General features: G+C 41.8%; 1 protein-coding gene across 2 annotated transcripts in view; it reads right to left on the bottom strand.

The window, feature by feature from the left end:
* Positions 1-4,735: 4,735 nt before the first annotated feature.
* LOC140917864 (parvalbumin beta) overlaps positions 4,736-21,886 on the bottom strand; it is a 41,878-nt gene continuing 24,727 nt past the window's right edge. The window contains exons 1-5 of one of the 2 annotated variants that reach the window (XM_073361392.1): positions 10,279-10,331; positions 8,308-8,375; positions 6,749-6,881; positions 6,280-6,389; positions 4,736-4,985 (exon numbers count right to left, since the gene is read on the bottom strand). In XM_073361392.1, the coding sequence (XP_073217493.1) occupies positions 4,960-4,985; positions 6,280-6,389; positions 6,749-6,881; positions 8,308-8,368 (330 nt within the window). In that variant the 5' untranslated portion in view covers positions 8,369-8,375; positions 10,279-10,331 and the 3' untranslated portion in view covers positions 4,736-4,959. Of the gene's footprint in view, positions 4,986-6,279; positions 6,390-6,748; positions 6,882-8,307; positions 8,376-10,278; positions 10,332-21,886 lie in introns of those variants that run through there. The other variant, XM_073361393.1, reaches the window with a different exon arrangement.

The raw sequence follows: 21,886 nt of genomic DNA, 5'->3' as shown, positions 1-21,886 counted from the left end.
GTGGATTGAATTTTCTCAGATACTCTTTCTATTTCTCTTCTCTTCTTCTCCTCAGCTCAACACTTTAGCATTATTTCCCCTCTCTTCTTATTAGAGATGAGTCCCATGCAAAACGCCACCAAATGTTATGGGTATTGGAGATCCAAACCTGGATCTGACTTTTCAAACGCCCCCTGGCTGAGATTTTCCGAGGAGCCTGAGGGAGTTGGACATCCAACTCCTACTGAATTTCAAGGGGGCTTGGACCCCTAACTCCCTTACACTTCTTTGAAAAGCCTGGCCCCCAAATTGTGGATTGAGAGGAAGGATAGTTCAGTGGACATTAGCTGGAGACCGGGGTTCAAATCCCTTCTCCATCACAGACTTCCTGTATGAGCTTGGGCAAGTCACGTAATCTCTCTGCGCTGCAGTTCCCCATCTGCAAACTAGGGATAATAGCACTTCCCTACTTCCCAGAGGTGTTGTGAGGGATTACAGATTAAAGTGCTCAGATAGTATGGTAACAGGGGCCATATAAGTACGTAGGGGTATGTCTATACTCGAACCGGAGGTGTAATTTCCAGCTCAAGGAGACATACCTGTGATAGCTCTGATTGATTCAGTGCAGTAAAAATGGAATGTAGCCCCAGTTGCATGAGCAGTGGGAGGGGCTAGCTGCCTCGAATATGATGCTGTCCAAGACGCTAGGGACGTACTCAGGGTAGCTAGCCCTCTCACCGCTGGAGCTCCGCTTTATTTTTAGAGTGCTAGCTCAGTCAGAGCTAGTGTAAGTATGTCTCCTCAAACTGGAATTCACATCTCCAGATTGAAGTATAGATGTGCCTTAAGACAGCTAGATCCTGTACTTTGCGGTGTCTGAAATCCAGATCTGTCATCTGTATCTTGCAGCCCACTTTTGCTTCTTATTTGGTAAAATATAAAGACCATGGTTTTACATCCTTTATCCTGGGGCCCACAGAAAGGTGTCTTAGGCAGTGGTATGGCCTGATTCCAAAGGCTGAGAACAGGCTATCAGTGTGTTATGGAGTGTGTGGATTGATCCTTTCCGGTTTTGTGACAGATAAACAATTAAAAATACACTGAGAAAAGGCACTGCTAAAAATGTATCTAAGTAGAGGATGGTGCTATGTATTTAATGCATATTCTTTTCAATAACGTTTACTTCTCTGTTCCTCACAAATGAATAAACATAGGACCTGAACCCTCAGTATTTACTCAGGCAAAATTCCCATTGAGTTGGAGACACCAGGTCCTTCTTCTTTTCTCCCCAATTGTCCTTTCGGCAGCAGTCTACAGTCCAATGAGCCCTGACTGAGGAAGGCTTGCAGGACTGGGGTACTGTTTTATATTTCAGAAGGAATAAATTTTATAAGGGAAATATTGGGTATGTTATTTAAGAAGATAAACATTTTTTTGGATGCTGGTGAGTGGGACAGCTGGTCTAGCAGATAAAACAGGTCTTTTCTCAGGCACAGTTCTTTTAAGTCCCTGGACCAGATTAATCTCTACACTGGTGCAGTAATTGGTGCTGAGACAGAGAGGAGGTGGCTTCCACTTCACCTCTGCAGGAGTTGTGGGGCTGGTGCAGTGCCCCAGAACAGGTTAGGGCAGCCCTAACTTGTGCTTTCGATGGAATAGCTACTATCAACCACCTCAATGGAGAAGAAAAGCAAGAACACAGATCTGCTCTGGTTACTCTACCTTAATGTACAATTCTACCCCAACACTGAACTACCCTGGAACTGCATAAGGATAGAATCACATAGAAAGAGTTCTTCTTGTGCTACAGCCCAACTGTCTAACAACTGTGGGGAGCTCTGTCTCCTCTGGATTTCCTCTCCCTCTGCTCATAGTTTTCTGGATTCCCTCTGAGGGCTTAGCCCTACTTAGTTTCCCTACCTCATGCACCTCTGTGAGTTGTGAGCAGGAGTTTAATCTTCACTGGTTGTCAGGCACAGCCTCTGCAACCTGTTACAATTTGAGAAAATCTCATTGTAAGGACTTCTGTGGAAGTCATACTTCCAGCATTGAAAAGGGCTCAGGAAGCAGTTCAGAGGGGAAGGTCCTCTGCTTAGATGCCCTGCCATCAATGTGATTTCCCCAGAGATCTTGGGTCACCGCAATTTGGAGAGCGCTGCCTCCTGCGCCCATTAAGGAAATTAGAGTCTGTCACGGGCTGAACTGAAACTCACTGAAAGAGGCCGTTTAAGACTATTTTACTTTATCTTTTATTCATTTCCGTTGTGATATGGAAGAAGATATGATCCCTCCCTTCAGATCTTGCAGTTAAAAAGCTTTTTAATGTAGCAATAAGCTATTAGTACATACATTGAGTGTACTGCAAGGCATGAAACCTAAGGCTCAGTTATATTTGCCTCTAATTTCTATTCATTTGGTTGCTGCTGGTACTTACCCAGGTCTCTCTAGTGCCCAAATTGATAGGTACTTGGGAATATGAAATCTGAGTGCAGCATTGTCAGTTGTCAATGCATCTGCCAATCAGTAATTGTCTATCCATGTATTTCAGTGAAATGATTCTTTTCTATCAATAGGTAGATAGGTAACAGACATCATGACCTGCATTATTAACATAACTCTGAGAATACCGATCCCAGTGCCAGTCAGTAGAGAATAAAGCACTAATTTTGCGTAGATCCTGCATGCACAGTGTCTATGGCTTCTTGGTGTTTTGTTTTGATTTCTCACTGATAAAGTGGTGGCATGGCCACTTAACATTTTTTAAATGTTTAAAATCTGCCACATTGTCAGAAATGACAGTATAACTGCAGCAGATTTTCTCTTGAAAACAATTACATTGGCAGGAATTTTGACATGGAGTAGAAGCATATAAACGAGTGGCCTGATTCACAGAGGTGCTGCACACCCTATTGCCACTGAATTCAGTGAGAGCTGTTGTTGCTCGGGACCCCTGAAATTGAGGTTAGCTCAAGGCTTAAACCTGCATTTCTTGCGTACCCACTGGGAGATCTGGCAGGCAAGGAATGCATTAGCAGGCCCTTGATCTGTGTATGCTGGTGATATATGTCTATTATGCTTATGAAAAACGGACATTAACTTGTACTGATTAACAGTAATGCCAGTTTTGTGTCTATGGACTACTACAGATATGGATATGCACTTTATCTTTGTCTTCCATAGATAGGTGAATGAATAAAGGTAGAAGGAGTCTATGTAGTCTCTTCAATATTTGCAATATTGCCATCTAACATTAACAATTAACACTAGCAATTAACACTAGCAATAATTTAAACCAAGATTTAACATCAAAGCAACTGGGGATAGAATTAGGATTTATATTCAGGATAACTTTGTGTTATGCTCGACTGCCAATGCATCAGCAAGACAGATTGCAAGGATTCCTCTTCTGCAGTCAGTCTTAACATCTGCCAAAAAGCTCAGTTACATGCCTGGGTGTAAGTGAGCTATGCTATGCATTACATGATTTGCTTGCAATTTATGGAGATGCCTGCACCAAAAATTACATAAAAGTTCCAACATGCTCTGTTTCTGCAGTTTTTCAAAACAGCTGCCAAAAATAGGTGATAGTTATCATCCGATTTCAGCAAGGAATATTAAAACCGCAGTGTACTTTTGGTCTAGAACCAAGTCATGGGAAAATAAGTAACTAAATGTTGGTGGGGAAATTTTTAACCCACCCCTCTGAAAATATAAAAATGCTCCTCTTCCTGTATTTAACTATAACACTTTATCAATGGACTAAGTAAATAATTGAGACTTAGCAACATCCCAGTACATGTGCTGTAAGACATTTATCAAAGGAATGAGTAGCTTCAGTCATTTTCAGACATAAGCTAAACTGCTAATATTAAGGATATACAATTAAAGATACTAATATTAATGTACATCAGTCAGTGTTCATTATGATAAATGAAGGAATTGGGTAATAACCACTCTATATTTGTGTATCACTGGTGATATTTTTACCATTTGGCATTGGATAACAGACTTGAGGAATGATGCTGAGCACTTTTTCATCTGTAGCAAGCACAGCATTTTTACAAGGCAGGAAATGGTTAACATAGCTGTTTTACAGCTGGGTGACAGGCACAGAGAGATTAAGTGACATGCTCATGGTTACACAGCAAAGCCTTGATCCTGTGGCCCACCCACATGTAGCTCGTTGCAGGATCATGGCCTTTGATACTGGCAGAGCTGGGATTAATACCTAGCTTTCCTGCTCCCCAATCCTGCTAGAATGCGGCTGCTGCACAGTAGATGTTAATAAAAAGATAAAGGAAAATAATTCCACTTGAGAGAGTTACATTTTAGGCCATTAGCACTTTTTGACAATATAGGCTATAGCCTACCACTTGCTTTTTAAATTAACCAGGAATTTATTCCCTGCTACGAGCCATGTGTCAACTCCTCTTACATTTTTTCTCTAAAAGTCTCACAGCTGGGACTGAAAATAGATTATTTTTAGATACCTTGTTAGCATCCCTTTTCCTCAAGGATCATAGAATTAAGCAGAAACAAAACTCAACCAAATCAGAGCAATTAAGCGCTAAAAGATGTCATATTGTTTAAGATCATCAAAAGTGTGTCTGTGGTGGGTGGACTGGAAAATGGGGCTGGGGAACTGGGAAAGGAAGATATGAGAAGAGAAAATAAAAGACAAGAAGTTTTTTTGCAGAATTTTTTAATAATTGTTTTCCTTCTTCCAGCCACAACTTCAACATTGTGAGTGGTCGAAAAATCACAAAGTGCCTGCTTTTACACTGAAAACAATGCCACATGACCAAAATACATGTACATTGCAAGATCTCTTCACAGTCCCATATGTGGAGTTAACATACAGGCATTTTACTAATGCCATGAGACAATATAAAAATGTACAAATATGTGCTGAATGTGAGGTGCTTGTTGGAGGAGGGAATTGGAAGAGACTGTCCATTGTTGCTTTTGGTCTAATGCTCTTTATGCCTTCACCAGAGCCTGGAATTCTGTTAGAGAAAGAAAATGAGAAAAGCAGGGAATAAAACAAGATGAAAGTGGTTATTAAAGCCTTTGGAAAGAAAACTGTCCAAAAATCCTAAACAAGGGCCCACCATGTTGTCGAAATAAACTACTTGAAGCTACTGCTAAATTGAAACACAGAGGGTGTAGAAAATCTTCACTCCTTAAAACAGATTGTATGCTGAGATGAGGAATGTCTATAAATTCATATTTCTTAGGAAATCCTGAGTTAAAACTGAATTTTATTTAATCCACTGCACCAGGGTTTCCAGCTGGAGTGTGAGCAATAGCCAAAATGAAAGAGGGTGGATTAGGACAGGATTGTCACTTTCAGTATGAATTTTCTTGCTTTTGTAGCTTCCAAATGAGGCTAACATTCCAAGGGAATGTTAGCAGTGACATAGTTTTAGAGTCCGAAATGTTATCGTTAAGGCGCTGCCTGAGATCTGTGTAAGATGATGTCCTATTTGGGGTTTATAAGTAGAAGCTACAAGAGCTGCTGCTGAAGCACATTCCTGCTTCTCCTCCCGAACTCCGGCTAAGATTAGCACGTGTGTCTGTTCGGGTTGTTGCCACCTGTCTTAGTCTGGCCCAATTTTCAGCAACTTTATCTCCAGTACATGATCCATGATGCCCTATTTGCTTCTTTGCGAGTTCAAAAAGAAATTGCCCAGCCAGCCCATATCTTTCCTCTTGGGTTTTTAAGAGTAATTTGGTCTAGTTTCTCATAGAAGTGCTGCCCAGTGAAACTTGCACTGATCAGATTATTGTCTAGCACAAATATCGTCAGACAAACTCTGAATGAGTGCTGGGTGTTTAAATGCATTACAGCATTTGTAGCATCCTTAAAAAAAATGACAATCAATCTTTTTACTGTATTACTGAGTATAGGTCGAGTGTTCACCTGTGGTCTGATGTGCAGAGCACCCACAACTGTAATTAAAGTCCATAGGAGCTGCTGGTCCCTAGCACCTCTGAAAAATCAGGCCCCTAGAGTCGATGAGCCTGATCTTGCCTCCACTGAAAGCAATGGCAAAGCTATCATTTACTTCAGGGGGTGCAGGATCAGGCTCCATCTAGGGCCTAATTCTGCTGCCATGGATAGTGACAATAGGAGTAAATTGATTGAAGCCAATGAAGCTACGCGTTTGTAAAACCTGTTTCAGGTGGAAATTGGGCCCTATTACTCCACTAATTATTAGTGCTGTAAATTTACTTTCAGCCTGAAAATACATATTTGAAGAAACCAAAACTTACTGAAGATCACATTGAAAAACTTACCATCCACTCCAATTTTGCCATCACCATCAGTGTCACCTGCAGCCATGAAAGTCTTGGTCTCAGTAACAGTTAGAGCTCTGGCACTTGAGGAGAAATTCTGCAGGAACAGCCTGAAATAAAACAGAGACATTACTAAGTGTTATGTGTATTAGGGAAGTGCTTAGAGCCCACAGTCAGCATGTGGCCCCATCTTTCTGGGTGCCGTACACAGAGTTCTGTGACACACTGTTCTCTGAGATGGCTTTGGTAGTTCTTTCTCACCTAATTTAACAGCCTAAACCCCACAAATGAATAAGGTCTAATCAACATATGTGGAAATTCCTAAATTTATTTCACAAGCCAATGTTAAGACCATGTTCAGAGACAGCCGAGATGCTCGAGTTTATTTAAAAGCAGCAGAGAACAGGATGCAGAGAACATCCAGAAGCCTACCTTTTCTAACAAGTAACAGTAGCTATGCTATACTTACTTAAGCTCTTCTTCCTCAATGAAGCCGCTCTTGTCCTGGTCAAGGATTGCAAAAATTGTCTTTACCTGGTCAGTAGACTTGCCTTTTAGACCAACTTTGGAGAAGAAAGACTTGTAGTTGAAAGAGTCAGCATCTGGAAGAAACAAAAACCTGTTGTTTAAAACCTTTTCTCTTGAGGCTATTACTGTTGTATGTATTTCTAAAGCACCCATCCCCATAATATCTGTGTGCCAGGCTCAGTGCTCCAATTCAGCTCCTGTTGCTTTTGTTCCCCAGTGCAGCACACTAGACACAGAGGTGAAAGTAAGCCGGTCTGGTCTGGTACGGTGTACCGGCAAGAGCCAGTATGCCGTGCCGGACTGGACCAGCTGCTCCGGCAGTGGGACTTGGGCAGCGCTTTAAAGGGCCTGGAGCTCCCCGCAGTGGCAGGACCCCTGGGCCCTTTAAAGCACCGCCGGAGCCCGGCTGCCGGAGCCAGGCTCAGGAGGGGATTTAAAGGGCCCAGTGCTCCTGCCACTGCGGGGAGCCCCAGGCCCTTTAAAGCACCGCCAGAGCTCTGGCAGTGGGGCTCGGGTGAGGGCTCCCCGCAGTGGCTGGAGCACCGGGCCCTTTAAATCTCCACCTGAGCCCGGCTGCCGGAGCCCCGGGGCTCTGGCAGCCGGGCTCTAGCAGGGATTTAAAATGCCCAGAGCTCTGCGGCGGCTGGATCCCTGGGCCCTTTAATTCACCCCTGAGCTTCAGGTCTCCCAGCTGCCTCTGCAGTTGGGTGATTTAAAGGCCCCATGGCTCCCAGCCAGAGCCCCGGGGCCTTTAAATTGCCTCTTCCGGTTGAGGCCACACCTCTTCCTGTTGAGGCCACGCCCCCAATCAGGACTCTGGCGTACCAGTAAATCCTTTAAGTTACTTTCACCCCTGACTAGACATGATCTAAAAGGAGCTTCCCCTTCTAACGACTGTAGGCCTATGGTTGGATATCCTGTGGCGAGATTCGTGTTTCCTGTTAGAATGGACATTCTGCAAAGCCCCTGAAACTTATTTCAATCTACCGCACAGGCAATTACAGTAAACATATAGAGTATGTGTCTCTGACATAAAGCCTTCAGGCCAAACCCTGAAGCCTTTACTCCAGCTTTACTCAGTCCTTACACAGGCAAAGGCTTCAAGAGAAAATAAATTTCGTCCAGGGTCTTCAACTGTCTCATGGAATATACATAAATGTGGGCCTAATCCTGCAAGGCAGGACCTCAATGAATGAATACTTAAGGACAAATCCTCAAATGGTTTAAAATTGGCATAGTGCAATAGAAATCAGTGGAGCTACACCAAATTTATACCAGCTGAGGATTTGGCCCTTTAACTCCAGTTTGCTGTTGCACATTTAAGGGAATGGTACCCATAAAATAACCTGTTGTAGGTCTTTTTGACTTCAGGCGGCTACCTTATAATGCAGCTACAAAGAGATCTTACAGGGAAGGGATCTACAGAGAAAATGATAGCCATGTCATATTAAGATGTAAAAATAATGTATGTCTCCTCATTGCAGAGGGACCATTCCTTACCCTGGCAGCTGGTAAGAGCAGCTTGAATATCTTTAGCAGAAAGGATGTCAGTCATAGCCATTGCTGAACTGCAAAATAAATGTGAGCTATTTAGTCATTAAAATAGCTTCTCCATCTCTTTCACGCAAAGGCTCTGTTTGAAGTTGCTGGTGTGACAATGTCTGATAAAGGATGCATTATTCATCTAATTGTAAATGGAGCATACAGTAACAGATGTCTGCAGCAGGTGCTTCCACTTGAAGCTGAGGAATGAGTGAGGAATTCCACATGACAGGGTGTAGGGCCGGAGTGAGATATGATGTCTGAGGAGCATGGGAAGAGAGCAAGTCAAAGCTGTCTAGCACCCCAAAAGTGTGTGACTTCTGCGAGGATTTCCCTGGAAGTGGATTATTACTCATTTAAAAGGTATTATATATACAGTCAAAATGTATCTACAGAGTACATAAAACAGAGGGCCATTTTTATCCTTGGTAAAGTTCTTGGAGCTATTTTGCCTAGAATATTTTAAAATCAGATCATGATTATCAGTAAATGGGTTGATATTTTTAAAAACTGAAAACAAATTATAAAATGAAGATTTATTCTAATTTAATTTTAAAGGAATCTAAATGCACAGGAACAAATTCAACCTGTGCCTAGCTCTACTGACGTAAATTGAATTACACCAGAGATGAATTTGGCTTCTTGCATTTATGTTCCTATAGAAGACTAACTCCCATCATAGCTGTCTAGACAACTGTTCTTCTTAAACAAGTTGGGCTGCTTTATCTAGGCACAGAAGTAGAATGAATTGGATTTTTACCCAAATGCCTTCATTTTGGTAAATTGATGTGCTGAGAGTAAACCTTTGAAGTCTGAAGGAGGGAAGCCAGTTTATTCTAAAACATCAGCTTTTAACAAAGATCCACTTCTCCGCACTGAACCAAAGATGACTCCGGAGGCTCTGTCTGACAAAGCTGTGTGTTGATTACCAAAAAGTTGCTGAGGCCCTAAATCCCAGTCTATTCTGTTTGTGGGAATGTAATTTAATATTAATACAGTTGCATTGCTTAAGTATTCTCCATTGAAGATTTCAAATTATATCACAATTATTAATGAGTTAAGATTCACAACATTTCTGTGAGGTAGGTACATATTGCTTATGGATGGGCAACTGATGCACAAAGGAGTGACTTTCTGAGGGTCACAGAGATGTCTGTGGCAGAGCCAGGAACAGAATCCAGATCTCCCAAGTCCCATCCCAGTGCTTTCCCCAAAAAACTATCTTTCCCATATAAAATACTTATGGAAAAATTAAAGATGTTTCCCCTTTTGTTTTCCTTTCTGGGCACATGGATGTGGGGGAAGATGGGGTGGCTAACCAGTTATGACCTATGTGCCCTCTTAATCAGATCTACATAAGTTGGAAACTTGCTCAGGCAATCAGTTGGCTATGTCAATCCAAACTGATTTCTGAGAGAGGAAATAAACAGTTAATCATGTAGCTCTGGCTTGTCCTTGCTTGCAGGTACTTCAGAGGGTGCAAAGAAACAATCGGGCAAATTCCCCACTGGTCTCAACGGGTGCATCTCCAATTAAGTTTCTCCACTGGTGTTTCTTCCGCATATGCTAGCAGTGAATTTATCTCAGTGACTTCTTGTGAATACTTGCTACCATTGCTCTCAGCACTCATTAATAGGGAGTTATGCCAATCACCCACTTCTCACTGCTGATGGTAGAAAAAATGAAGGGGAAAAGTTAAAGGCGGGGGGGAGGGGAAGTTGGAGCATGCCATCATTTCTGAGAGGAGCACCATACTGCCATTTCCCTCCCACTAGTCTGATCACTGATTTCATTCTACTCTAGATTGTAAAGGTATGTCAGACTGCAAGGATTATAAGATTTTGTTTTGCTTTTAATTGCCTAGGTTCTTTCAGTTTATGAAGCGTTTTCTTATTCTTTTTCCAAAAGCAGAGGTTCTAATGGTCTTACCTTTGTGGTCTTCTTGACTGGACAAGGAGGCAATCTAGTTGGAAGGAAAGCACTTGCTGTGTGTCTCCAGCAGAGCTGAGCTTGCTTATATATACTTTAAGTTGTATACCATATACAGATTTTAGATTTCAGCGTCATGAAGGGGGAATGGTGTCGAATGAACTTGCCTAACTAATCATCTTACACTATTTTTATCTCAAGAGAATACATATGATATTTGCAAATGAAATAAGATAAGTGGCAAGATATGTAGAAAGGACTGCGTTGTATTAAATTTCTTCTGATTTAAGCAGAAAATATCAACTTCTTCATATGATCTAGGCCACAAACGAACAATCTAATACATTTGATCCCAGTACTCAGATGAACTGAAGCTGGACCAAATCTTGATGAGATGCATTAGATAGATGCATTAGATAAACATTTTAATGTGATAACTTGTTATATTATTGTAGACAAGGCTTGGGGTAAAGGAAAAAAAGGAAGTTAAAGTTTACTCATGTAAGGAATATTGCCATACTGAAATTTTGGGTAGCATACAGTTTAAGGAGAATAATAGTCATTCTCACAAGGATTTTGGGACTGTTGTCACTTTAAAAACAGTGACTGTAATGCTGCCATAGGTAAAATAATATTATGCCAGTCCATCTGAACAGCAAAAAGCATCTATTTTTGTAATGGTTGAGGAATTTGGTTTGTTCCTAATCAGAACCTGAGAATTCTTTAAAGTTAAGAAGCAGCACCCATGTTTAGCTGTGTTATGTCTGACTGATAGGAATGGCCTGATCTATTTAGCTGTCTCTGAGATGAAAGCCCCTGAGCTTCAGCTTGAGGGATCTTTGCATTTATAATAAAAAAGAGGGGAAATTTTCTGAAGCATCACTGCAGAGGACACTCTGAAAGGGATGTCTTTACAATTTTTAAGCTGTTTTCAGATCTCTTTTAGGTATCTAATCCTCTTAATTTTTTTCCCCATTGCTGTTTTCCAGAGTTGCTCTGTGCTATGGTACACTTTTCAAAAATTTAAATAACTGAGAAACAATTGAATTGTCTGAATTTTCTTTTATGAGATGTAATGTACAAATATGGCAGTGCCTAGGTTTAGCTGATTTATTTCAGAAACTGTTAATTTCTGCTAGAAAAATTACCCTCCATTTTTTTTTCAAATCAGAAAATGGCCCACATTGTGCCAGCAACTGATATGAAATCAGGGGGGAGTCCTGCATAAAAATGGATGGCATAATATTGGCTAATGAAACTAAGTTAAGGAGAAAGGCAAAATCTGCTAAAACTCTGGGATGGCATGAGTATAAATGAGAATTTGAACCACGGGTGTCTATGTCAGCGGATGCTTTCAATTTTTGAAGCAATAGCATCTCATCTTGCTCAGAGCTAATTCCACATATGTTAACCCCTCACCCCCATTCTTCTATTTAAAAATAGCATTGATTCTATTATTTGTTTTAGTGACTGGGTCCCATAACCATTAGTCTGCGCTTAAGTGTGTGAACCACTTGAGGACAGAAATGTGTTTTTGTTTTCCAATGGGTTGTAGCCAGATGATTCCTTTTGTTTGCTGTAATTTTAAGGACAGATCCTGAATCAAATGATTTACAGCCCCAGACAGTTGAACTGTGGTCAGACTCTGGCAAATTTTGGAGCCTGGTTTTCACTGAAGTTGGAGGCAGCAGAGATCCAAAACATGTGCAGTGGCTGGCAGGATGAAATGCACAGAGATCATGTAACACTATTTACAGCCAGCCTCCAACAGACATTTTAGCAGCAAGTGCTACTTTAGAGACTGCAAAACACATCTGTCTGTCTGGCTGATTTTTATTTTTTTTCATCAAAGCCTGTTAATAGCCTTCCATCAGCCACCCAATTTAGCAGGGGGAGGGAAATCTGTGTAGCATTAGGAAACAGCAGGAAGTAAGGAAAGGATGATCCCCTTCAGACAGACAGATTCCTTCTGAGGGACAGTTTAGACCAAGGGACCTGCACCATTTCAATCCTCTTACATCTGGTTGCCTGCTATAGGATTTCTTGTTTAATGCATGAAGAAGCAATGGTATAAATACTGTTCTCTTTCCATTTTAGGCCTCCAGTCTTGATTATGATTTTAACCCTGCTAGTGCCAAAATTATCTTCTCCCCCCAGGTTAAAAGGCCACGTTTTAGACTAGAGGACATTAAGTTGCTCTCCTTTGGAAATCAGGATCTGTGGGGCCATCAAAATCCTCCTCTCTGCCCCCCTCCCCATTTCCTCCCCATCTGTGTAGTGTGCTGTGCCAGTTGCATAATATATTCCTGTTGTCCCCCTTCGCCCTAGAGGTGGCTGCATTTCACTGGTGCAGTGATTCTTGTATGTTGTAGTTAGGCAAATACTGCAAACATTTTCTTGTGACTATACACTATAATTTTCAATTTATTTGCCTAGGCCTCCCTTGTATTTCTTTTGTGTTTCATTTCCATGCATGTTCATGAAAAGTGAATTTCAGATTTTTTCTAAAGCTGCATTTTATAGTTGCACACACGAAACGTGACAGATCCCGGTTGTCAGTGGGCAGGATCAAACCTGGGACCTCTGGAACAAAATGTATGAATCTCAACTACATGAGCTAAAAGCTACATGCTCTTAGCTAAGGCTGTAGCAGACTCATTAATCTCTAAGTGGTGTAGGTGTCACTAGAGGGGGACAGAGCACCCACCCAGCAGGCAGGTGTTACACATACAGCTTTTAACACTGGATTGAAAATGTCTGTGCACTCATCAAATCAGGGAATAGAAATCATACCAAGTGACTTACTTCACCAATCATATATAACCAATACTATTTGAATAGTGAAAACAAAGTATTCATTCAGCTTGTATAATATTTTGGGATCCTACAAGACAAAAGTGGTCCCAGTGGCCTAATGGATAATGCATTGGCCTTCTAAGCCAGAGGCTGTGGGTTCAATTCCATCCCATTTGTGGTGAAGTGCTTCTTTGTTTAATAGACAGCAGGTTTAAAACAAACAAAAGGAAGTATTTCTTCACACAACACATGGTCAACTTGTGGAACTCTTTGCCAGAGGATGTTGTGAAGGCCAAGACTATAATCGGGTTCAAAAAAGAACTATATACATTCATGGAGGCTAGGTCAATCAATGGCTATTGGGCAGGGATGGTGTTCGTAGCCTCTGTTTGCCAGAAGCTGTGAATGTTCATTCCCTCTCGGGTACCTGGCATTGGCCACTGGCAGAAGACAAAATATTGGGCTAGGTGGACCTTTGGTCTGGCCTTTCTTACATAAATCACATAAATTTATTATTATGCCAGTGGACCACCTGTCTGTTGAACAGATATTCTAGGTTTGAGAGCACTCAGTTGTTCTGTTTTCTATTGTATAACATTGTACGGAGAAGTTTTTACTTTCTGTGAAGGTGATTGTAGAGTCACAACTTTCAGTAATTGCCAGGGATTCTAGCAGACAGACTGTAACTGTATCGTACATGGGAACATTTGTATTAAAGTATTTTCCCTCAAGAAGGTAGTGAAAGAGAAGCATGTAAATAGCTGCTTTGCTGGCAGGAAGCAATGCATGAAAATCAAATAAGATCTGGCTTATTTTGTGCAGACTTTAATTAACTATAACAATTGTTAGATATCAATTTATCACCATACAGTAAGTTGTTACTGTCTGAAGCCACATACTTACAATTTATGTGATTGATTTTAAGAGGTGCTGAGCACTCAGACCTCCCATTGACTTCAACCAAACTAACCATATATATACTAATTACAAACCTTTCTACCTAGAGTTAGACCTTACTCTCCTTATTTATGTGAGTCAATGGGATTACACCTTATTCATACGAGACAATGGGATTATTTGCATAATACAAGCAATATTTGTATTTAGCCCCTCATCTGTGATTTGCTAAAGATGAGTGCCAACCCTAGATCCAAAACTTTAGGGAAACTTGGATCCAGATCTGAATTTCACATCTGGGCTCTATCATGCTAATGGCCTCAGATCTGATCACACCTGCACTTTTAAGGTTTTCATGTCTGAATCCACTCTATAGATCATTCCCATTTCTAATGCTAACTAAACGAGTGTGCATGTGAAGGAAGTAAGAAAAAGGCTTTTTCAGATAAAGACTTCCTAGATGAATGATATATTAATCCATTTCATCCATTGGATTCATTCATGAATCCATTTAATAGAACATTTGAACTTCAGGGTGATTGTTTCTGTGGTTTGAAAACCCTACACAGACCACATCAGAAAAATACAGCAACCTGCCTGCCATAATACTAAAGTCAAAAGCTACTTCATTACCTAGTGGAATGCCACCTGCAAGGATCCTAACAAGATGGCCAATGTAAATGTAGGCGAGGGATAACCTTATCATTAGTTGTGTGGGAAAATAACTTCAGCTACACCAAAGCAATCTTCAACACATGAAGAAAATATTTTATATCTAAGTCATAAGCAAAAGTTAATGATTAAAAGAAAAGAGCTACTTGATGTTTGTCTGGCCAGTTTTTTCCTCCTAAGTGTAAAAACAATAGGATAATCAAAGGAGGCCATTATTCATGCAAAGGCAACCTACAGAGCTGGTTGTAGCTTTGCATTGGGGGGGAGGGATAGCTCAGTGGTTTGAGCTTTGGCCTGCTAAACCCAGGGTTGTGAGTTCAATCCTTGAGGGGGCCATTTAGGGATCTGGGGCAAAAATTGGGGATTGGTCCTGCTTTGAGCAGGGGGTTGGACTAGATGACCTCCTGAGGTCCCTTCCAACCCTGATATTCTGTGATTGTGCCCACACCTTAGAGCAAAGTTTTCTTTAATAGCCTAGAGAGACTCAACATAAGTCACTACAAGTGCACTGAACCTGCAACTTTTACGTATGTAGTAATCAGCTGAAGATATTGGGACTATTTGCATGAGTGTTGCAGAAATCAGCATAATATTGACCACAGCAGGAAGGAAGCTCTTTGGGTCAGGGACCTTTTTTGATTCTGTGTTTGTATAGCACCTAGCATGCTGGTGGCCTGGGCCATGACCAGGGCTCCCAGGAACTACAGTAATAAATAATAATGTAATTGTATGTCAGATTTGGAAAGTTACCAGAAAATTACAAAAATGGATGTGGCATAGTTGTCAGCAAACCCTTCCAGACATAGAGGGCCTGATTCTCAGTTACACAAGGCTGCTTACACTACTCTGGCATGTAAAGAGGCTTTAACGTGGGAATAAATTACATTTACACTCACTTTAATGCCCCTTTATGCTACCAGAGCAATGTAAAGGGGCCTCAGGGCAACTGACAATCTGATCCAATAGGCCTACGGCCAGATTTTGTCCCACATCAACATAATTATTTTAAATAACAATTTCTGGGATCAGTGAAACTGCATTGGAAAATTGTTGTCATTGAAAAGGCCTGCAAATGACTGCCTCAGCAAAAAATTGTTAGTCACAGGAGACTGTCAGACATACTAATATTTGAGATGAATCCAGGTTTATTTTTTGGGCTGTATCAAAATGTAAATCTGGGAAACTCCATCGAAGCCAGTGCGGCTAGAACTGTATGAAATCAGAATCAGGCCCATTATTTCAACAATGCCCTCATCTGAGGCTGATATTATTGCTGAAATGCAATGCATTCGTTTTTCCTATAACTGAGTTACCTGTCAAGCCTATACATTTCTAGCTTACTGAAAGCATGTTTGCTATAATAAAAATGTTTCCTGCCATAAAAATTAACCTTACAGATGCTGTCTCCGGTGCACAAAAACTACCAAAGCACTAACAATAATCAGAAAGAGGAACATAGAAAAATAAGATGAATTAAAATGGAAGCTGATACTACGGATGTAATGATATTGGATATGGAAGCATTAAGTCTTTAGAAACAAGAATTCATCCAGCATTTTAATGCTAAGCCTGGTTTAATCAAATAGTGCATCAATAATAATGATTCAGTTGTTCAAATATTTAAAGGATCAGTGGGATGAAAAAACAGAAAAGGGCATTGTCCTTTCTATACAGTACTGTATTTGTACTGTAGTTCATGAGCATTACCACTTGTATTGGTGTCCAGATCTCCTGCTGATTTCAGGCTTTATTATAGACTGCAGAACAATGTAAACAGAAAATGTGAGTCCCTATTATTTAGAGATGTTGAGTTCCCAGTTGTGGACAAGCTAGGTGACTTTCACAGTGGCTTCTTGTAGCAAATTGCTCTAGTCAGTGGGAATAAAGTAAAATGGCTTACTCTTCTTGAAGGGAACATATTTCTTTTCACATATGTTGCTCTGTTGATTGATTAAATGCATTTATCAGGTGATAAATTAATTCACATAAAGATTCATTTACACAAATTGTGATTGCCATAGATGCAGTTGGATAGTAGCACTGACAGCATTTTGCTAACATTTCCAAGATCTAAAAGAGACGTTTTCTTAAGCTAGGACTTTTGGGGGGGAAAGGTTAACTGAAGCTCTACCATGTGAAGCCTCCCTCATTATTAAGAATTCAACCATGGCTATAAATGACTAGGTATTATAAAGGAAATTTCTATGAAATGTCCAGAAATTGACAATGAGGTTTTGATACCCTTTCTGCAGACACTGGCAAGTAAAATTGGAGTGATGCTTGAGTGGCTCTATTATTTTCTAAGATAACCCAGAGAGCAGCAGGAGGCCATTGCTGTTTTGCCGTGAGAGGTCTCTTCTGTGGGTTGCCATAAAGTTCTGTTCTTTCGCCCCTTCTATTCACTGATTAAGTGAGGCTGCTTGGGCAGATAGTGAGGCAAGTTAGGTAAAAGAGCCATTAGGCTACAGACAAGCATCAGCTCTACTTCTCCTTTTCATCGAATCTGGACATTGAAGTCTTTCTGGTCTCCAGTTGTCTACTGAAGGCTTTAACTAGATGAAGATTGGCTGGCTAAATCTCAGTCCTGCCAAGACAAAGGCATTGCTGGATGACTGGGAGGAAATGTCCAGAGGAAAGTGTTACCTCAGTTTCACTAGAAACCCAACCCAGAGTTACACTTACATTGGTTTTATTAAATGCCGCTATTGGATCAAACAGAAAAGGAATGGAGCTTATTCATGCACGCACACGTTCATTGCATTCATATCCTCATGCACCCACACACTCACGCAGGTGGAGAGTTACTGGAGACAGCAGAGGAAGCTGAGAAGCCAAAGCATAGTAGATCTGGTGTGTCCACCTGTGGTAATGGATCCGGGCCAGCGAGCAGGTCAAGAAGAATAGAGCTTGTGAGCATGCTTTCTTTCTTTTATTGGAACTGGGCAGCTCTGAGTTTTCCTTCTGTGCCCATCACCAAGAAGCATTCCCAGACCTCATTCTTTTCACGCATACCAGGTTCTTTTTTTCTTTAAGGCACCCCGTGATTGCCTTCTCAGGGCAGATTACATCACACACCTGGCTCCTGGCTCTTTTCTCCTTGCAGTTTCTCTCGGCCCAGTCTCACACACACTCCCTTGTTCACGCTCTCTTATCCTTCACATACACACCCTTTTTCATACTCCCTTATTGTGTGATGGAATGTTGCAAAGCTCAGAGGTTATACAGGTAGTAACTGAAAAGGTTACAAAGCTTACAAAAGTTACAAAATTTAAAAGGCTATGCTAATAATGACTAAAAGTAACAGAGTTTACAAAAGGTTACAAAACTAAATGATCATACTAGCAATGACTGAAAAGTTACAAATTTTACAATCGCATTCTACTGGATTGAGCGGAGGCTTTACACAACAGAAAGTATAATGTTGATATAATGGGAATTGGTTCACCTTTTGTTAACAAGGTCCTAGAGGTTTTCCTGTATACTAATCTGCTTTTAAAGGGCCAAGAAGTAGATGAAGCCAAAAGCACTTCCTATAATCTGTGCTTGGCAAGGAAGTTCTGACGTTATCACACAGGCACAGATTTTACCACAGTAATGGGTACCTTTGTCACCATCTGAATGGATTACTGCAATATGTTCTTTATGGGGGCATGTCTGAAGGCCACTTGGAAGCCTGGGCTGATACTGAATGCTCTGCCCACTCATTTTGCCATGTTTCTTGAAGAAAGGATGTGACTTCTGTGCTCCATAGTCTCATCAATCCCTTTCTCAATGAAATTTAAGATGTTGGATTTAGTCTGAGAAGCCCTGCTGGTTTTGGGTCCTGACTCTCCTAGAAAACATCTACTTTGTGTGTTCTTTCCTGAGAGAACAGCCAAGGTGCTTAAGGCAGGCAGTGTTGCCAACTCATCAGTGATTTTGACTCCTGCAAAAGCCAGTCTCATTTAGGTGATTTCCAGTCTTGCCCCAGGGGAACCCCCACTAATTGCCTCTATTCCCTATTTGCCCACCTCCTGGGGAACAGCATCAATCAGGGCTGCTGCAGGGGCCAGGCAGACCTCTCTCCTTGCCCTTCAGGAGCCAGAGACATTTTTGGGTAGAGACAGGGGAGAGGGAGCAGCTGACAACATTTTCACAGGAGTGGAGGGGAAGGAAGGAATAGAAAGAGCCCAGCAGCTCAGTTCCCTTCTTTCCTCTTCCTTACTGTGGGAAAAAAATGGGTTGGCTCCTCCCTGCTCTTCATCCTTCCCCAGATCAACACCAATAGCACCAACTGGATATAGTTCAGCACAACTCCTGATGGGAAGACAACTCAGAACTACTCTTCCAATTTTGGAACAGAACCTATCTCCAGAGTGGCCAGGCATGAAAAAAAGTAGCCCGACCAGATAAAGAGGCAAAAAGACCTTACAAATACTCTTATAAAAGACATCACTCAGCTAGAGAACTGCAGGGTCTAGAACCTGGTGACTGTGCTTGTGTCAAATTGGATAAAGAAATAGGATGAAGAACTCCAGCTGTTGTAAAGAAAAAGAATGGACCACCCAGGTTATATGTGATCAAGACCAAAATAGTTCAGCAGAAACTGTTGACATCTACATTTGTTCCTCAAAAAGAACAATCAACAGTGCAAATTCTGCAGATGGCAGATGCAGAACAAGAAGAAGACAACTCCAAGATTCCAAATGGACCAGAAATGGTCATTGCAATTAATGGACAGCCGGATGACCAAGTTGTTACGTGTTCAGATCTTGTAATTAGAAAACCAGTATGTTTCGGAGACACTTTGCAGACTGAGCTGTACTGAACTTTAAAGATAGTGTGATAGTGTAAATTTTGTAAATGGTAGGAAGGTAAAACTTAAAGGGGGAGAGGTAATGGAATGCTAAAATGTATGATACTGTTCAGCCACTAGAGGGCACCATGTGCAACATACTTTAACAAGTTTCAGAGTAACAGCCGTGTTAGTCTGTATTTGCAAAAAGAACAGGAGGACTTGTGGCACCTTAGAGACTAACCAATTTATTTGAGCATAAGCTTTCATGAGCTACAGCTCACTTCATTGGATGCATACTGTGGAAAGTATAGAAGATCTTTTTATACACACAAAGCATGAAAAAATGGGTGTTTACCACTACAAAAGGTTTTCTCTCCCCCCACCCCACTCTCCTGCTGGTAATAGCTTATCTAAAGTGATCACTCACCTTACAATGTGTATGATAATCAAGGTGGGCCATTTCCAGCACAAATCCAGGGTTTAACAAGAACGTCTGGGGGGGGGGGTAGGAAAAAACAAGGGGAAATAGGTTACCTTGCATAATGACTTAGCCACTCCCAGTCTCTATTCAAGCCTAAGTTAATTGTATCCAATTTGCAAATGAATTCCAATTCAACTGTCTCTCACTGGAGTCTGGTTTTGAAGTTTTTTGGTGACCAGAGAGATTGAAGTGTTCTCCGACTGGTTTTGTGCCAGCAATGCCCCTCTGCCATGTACATTGGTCAAACTGGACAGTCTCTATGTCAAGGAATAAATGGACACAAATCAGATGTCAAGAATTATAACATTCATAAACCAGTCGGAGAACACTTCAATCTCTCTGGTCACGCGATTACAGACATGACAGTTGCAATATTATAACAAAAAAACTTCAAAACCAGACTCCAGCGAGAGACTGTTGAATTGGAATTCATTTGCAAATTGGATACAATTAACTTAGGCTTGAATAGAGACTGGGAGTGGCTAAGTCATTATGCAAGGTAACCTATTTCCCCTTGTTTTTTCCTACCCCCCCTCCTCAGACGTTCTTGTTAAACCCTGGATTTGTGCTGGAAATGAGAGTGATCACTTTAGATAAGCTATTACCAACAGGAGAGTGGGTCTGTGTGTGTGTGGAGGGGGGAGGAGAAAACCTGGATTTGTGCTGGAAATGGCCCAACTTGATTATCATACACATTGTAAGGAGAGTGATCACTTTAGATAAGCTATTACCAGCAGGAGAGTGGGGTGGGGGGAGAGAAAACCTTTTGTAGTGGTAAACACCCATTTTTTCATGCTTTGTGTGTATAAAAAGATCTATACTTTCCACAGTATGCATCCAATGAAGTGAGCTGTAGCTCACGAAAGCTTATGCTCAAATAAATTGGTTAGTCTCTAAGGTGCCACAAATACTTTAACAAGCTCACAACAGCCATTTCTGGTGATACATTAAATGTCTTAAGATAAACACATCTCTGATGTATTCTCAGGGAAGGACACTCTGTAGCCATTCCATATCTGGTACAAAAGCCTGACCTGCTAGTAGCAGCCCTGCAACCTACCATGTACAAGGTGTACATCACACCCTGCCCATTCCTGCAACACCATGCCTGAGAAGAGTGAGGGGGAGTGAAGAATGCCTGAAACTGTGCCCTCCCAGGCCTGGGAATAGGGAAAGGGAGACCATAATGCTGCAGACCCCCAGGCCTGGGAGTGGGTAAGAACCCCTGGAACTGCAGGAGGAGCAGCAGTATGCAGAAGGGCAAGACACAGATGTGGGACGGGGGGGGGCAAAATTGATGTGGGAGTAGAGGGGGTATGTAATTAGTTGCTGGGATGGGCAGTGTCACAAAGTGACACTGGTCCTTTAAGAAGGAAGAGGCCAGTGCACTTGTGACTCATTACCAGCCTCCCAATTTGGCTTATAAGTGGGAACCTGGGCTTAAGGGAGCAGGGGGAGAGACTGGGCAAGTTGTAGACCTGGAGAGCAGCCTGAGAGTCAGTCAGGAAAGGGGACAGGTGAGAGCTGCCTGTGGAGAAAAGAAGAGTCCCAGCACAGGAGAGCTGGTACAGAGAACCATTGGGAAGAGCAAACATTGATGGTGAGGAGTGATCAGACCTGGGGAAGCCGTGCTGAGTTAAAGGAGAGGTCATGCAGAGGCCCCAAGGAAGAAGGAGAAGGACCAGCCTGGTTAGGGGAAGTTAAGCCTAAAACAAGAGAGTTGATACAGGAGGGTGGCTCTCAGGAACAGGGGAAGGACTCATAGGCAAGGAGGCCTAGGTCAGTGGAATATGCAGAGAAACCCCCTTGTAGCAGGCCTATAGGCACCACTTTGTGATTTGCCAGGGGGGTGCTCTATCCCCTGCTCTGCCCCAGCCCCCACCCCTGCCTGCCCTGCCTCGCCTCTTCCCACCCTGCTCCACCCTCTGCCCCAACTGGGCCCTGCCCTTGCTCAGCCCCCTCCCTCCAGAACTTCCTGCACACCA

This window comes from Lepidochelys kempii, chromosome 10 (genome assembly GCF_965140265.1).
Source record: "Lepidochelys kempii isolate rLepKem1 chromosome 10, rLepKem1.hap2, whole genome shotgun sequence".
Classification (NCBI taxonomy): domain Eukaryota; kingdom Metazoa; phylum Chordata; order Testudines; family Cheloniidae; genus Lepidochelys; species Lepidochelys kempii.
The sequence above is the reverse complement of the archived record's forward strand: the minus strand, read 5'-3'. Positions and strand labels throughout refer to the sequence as shown.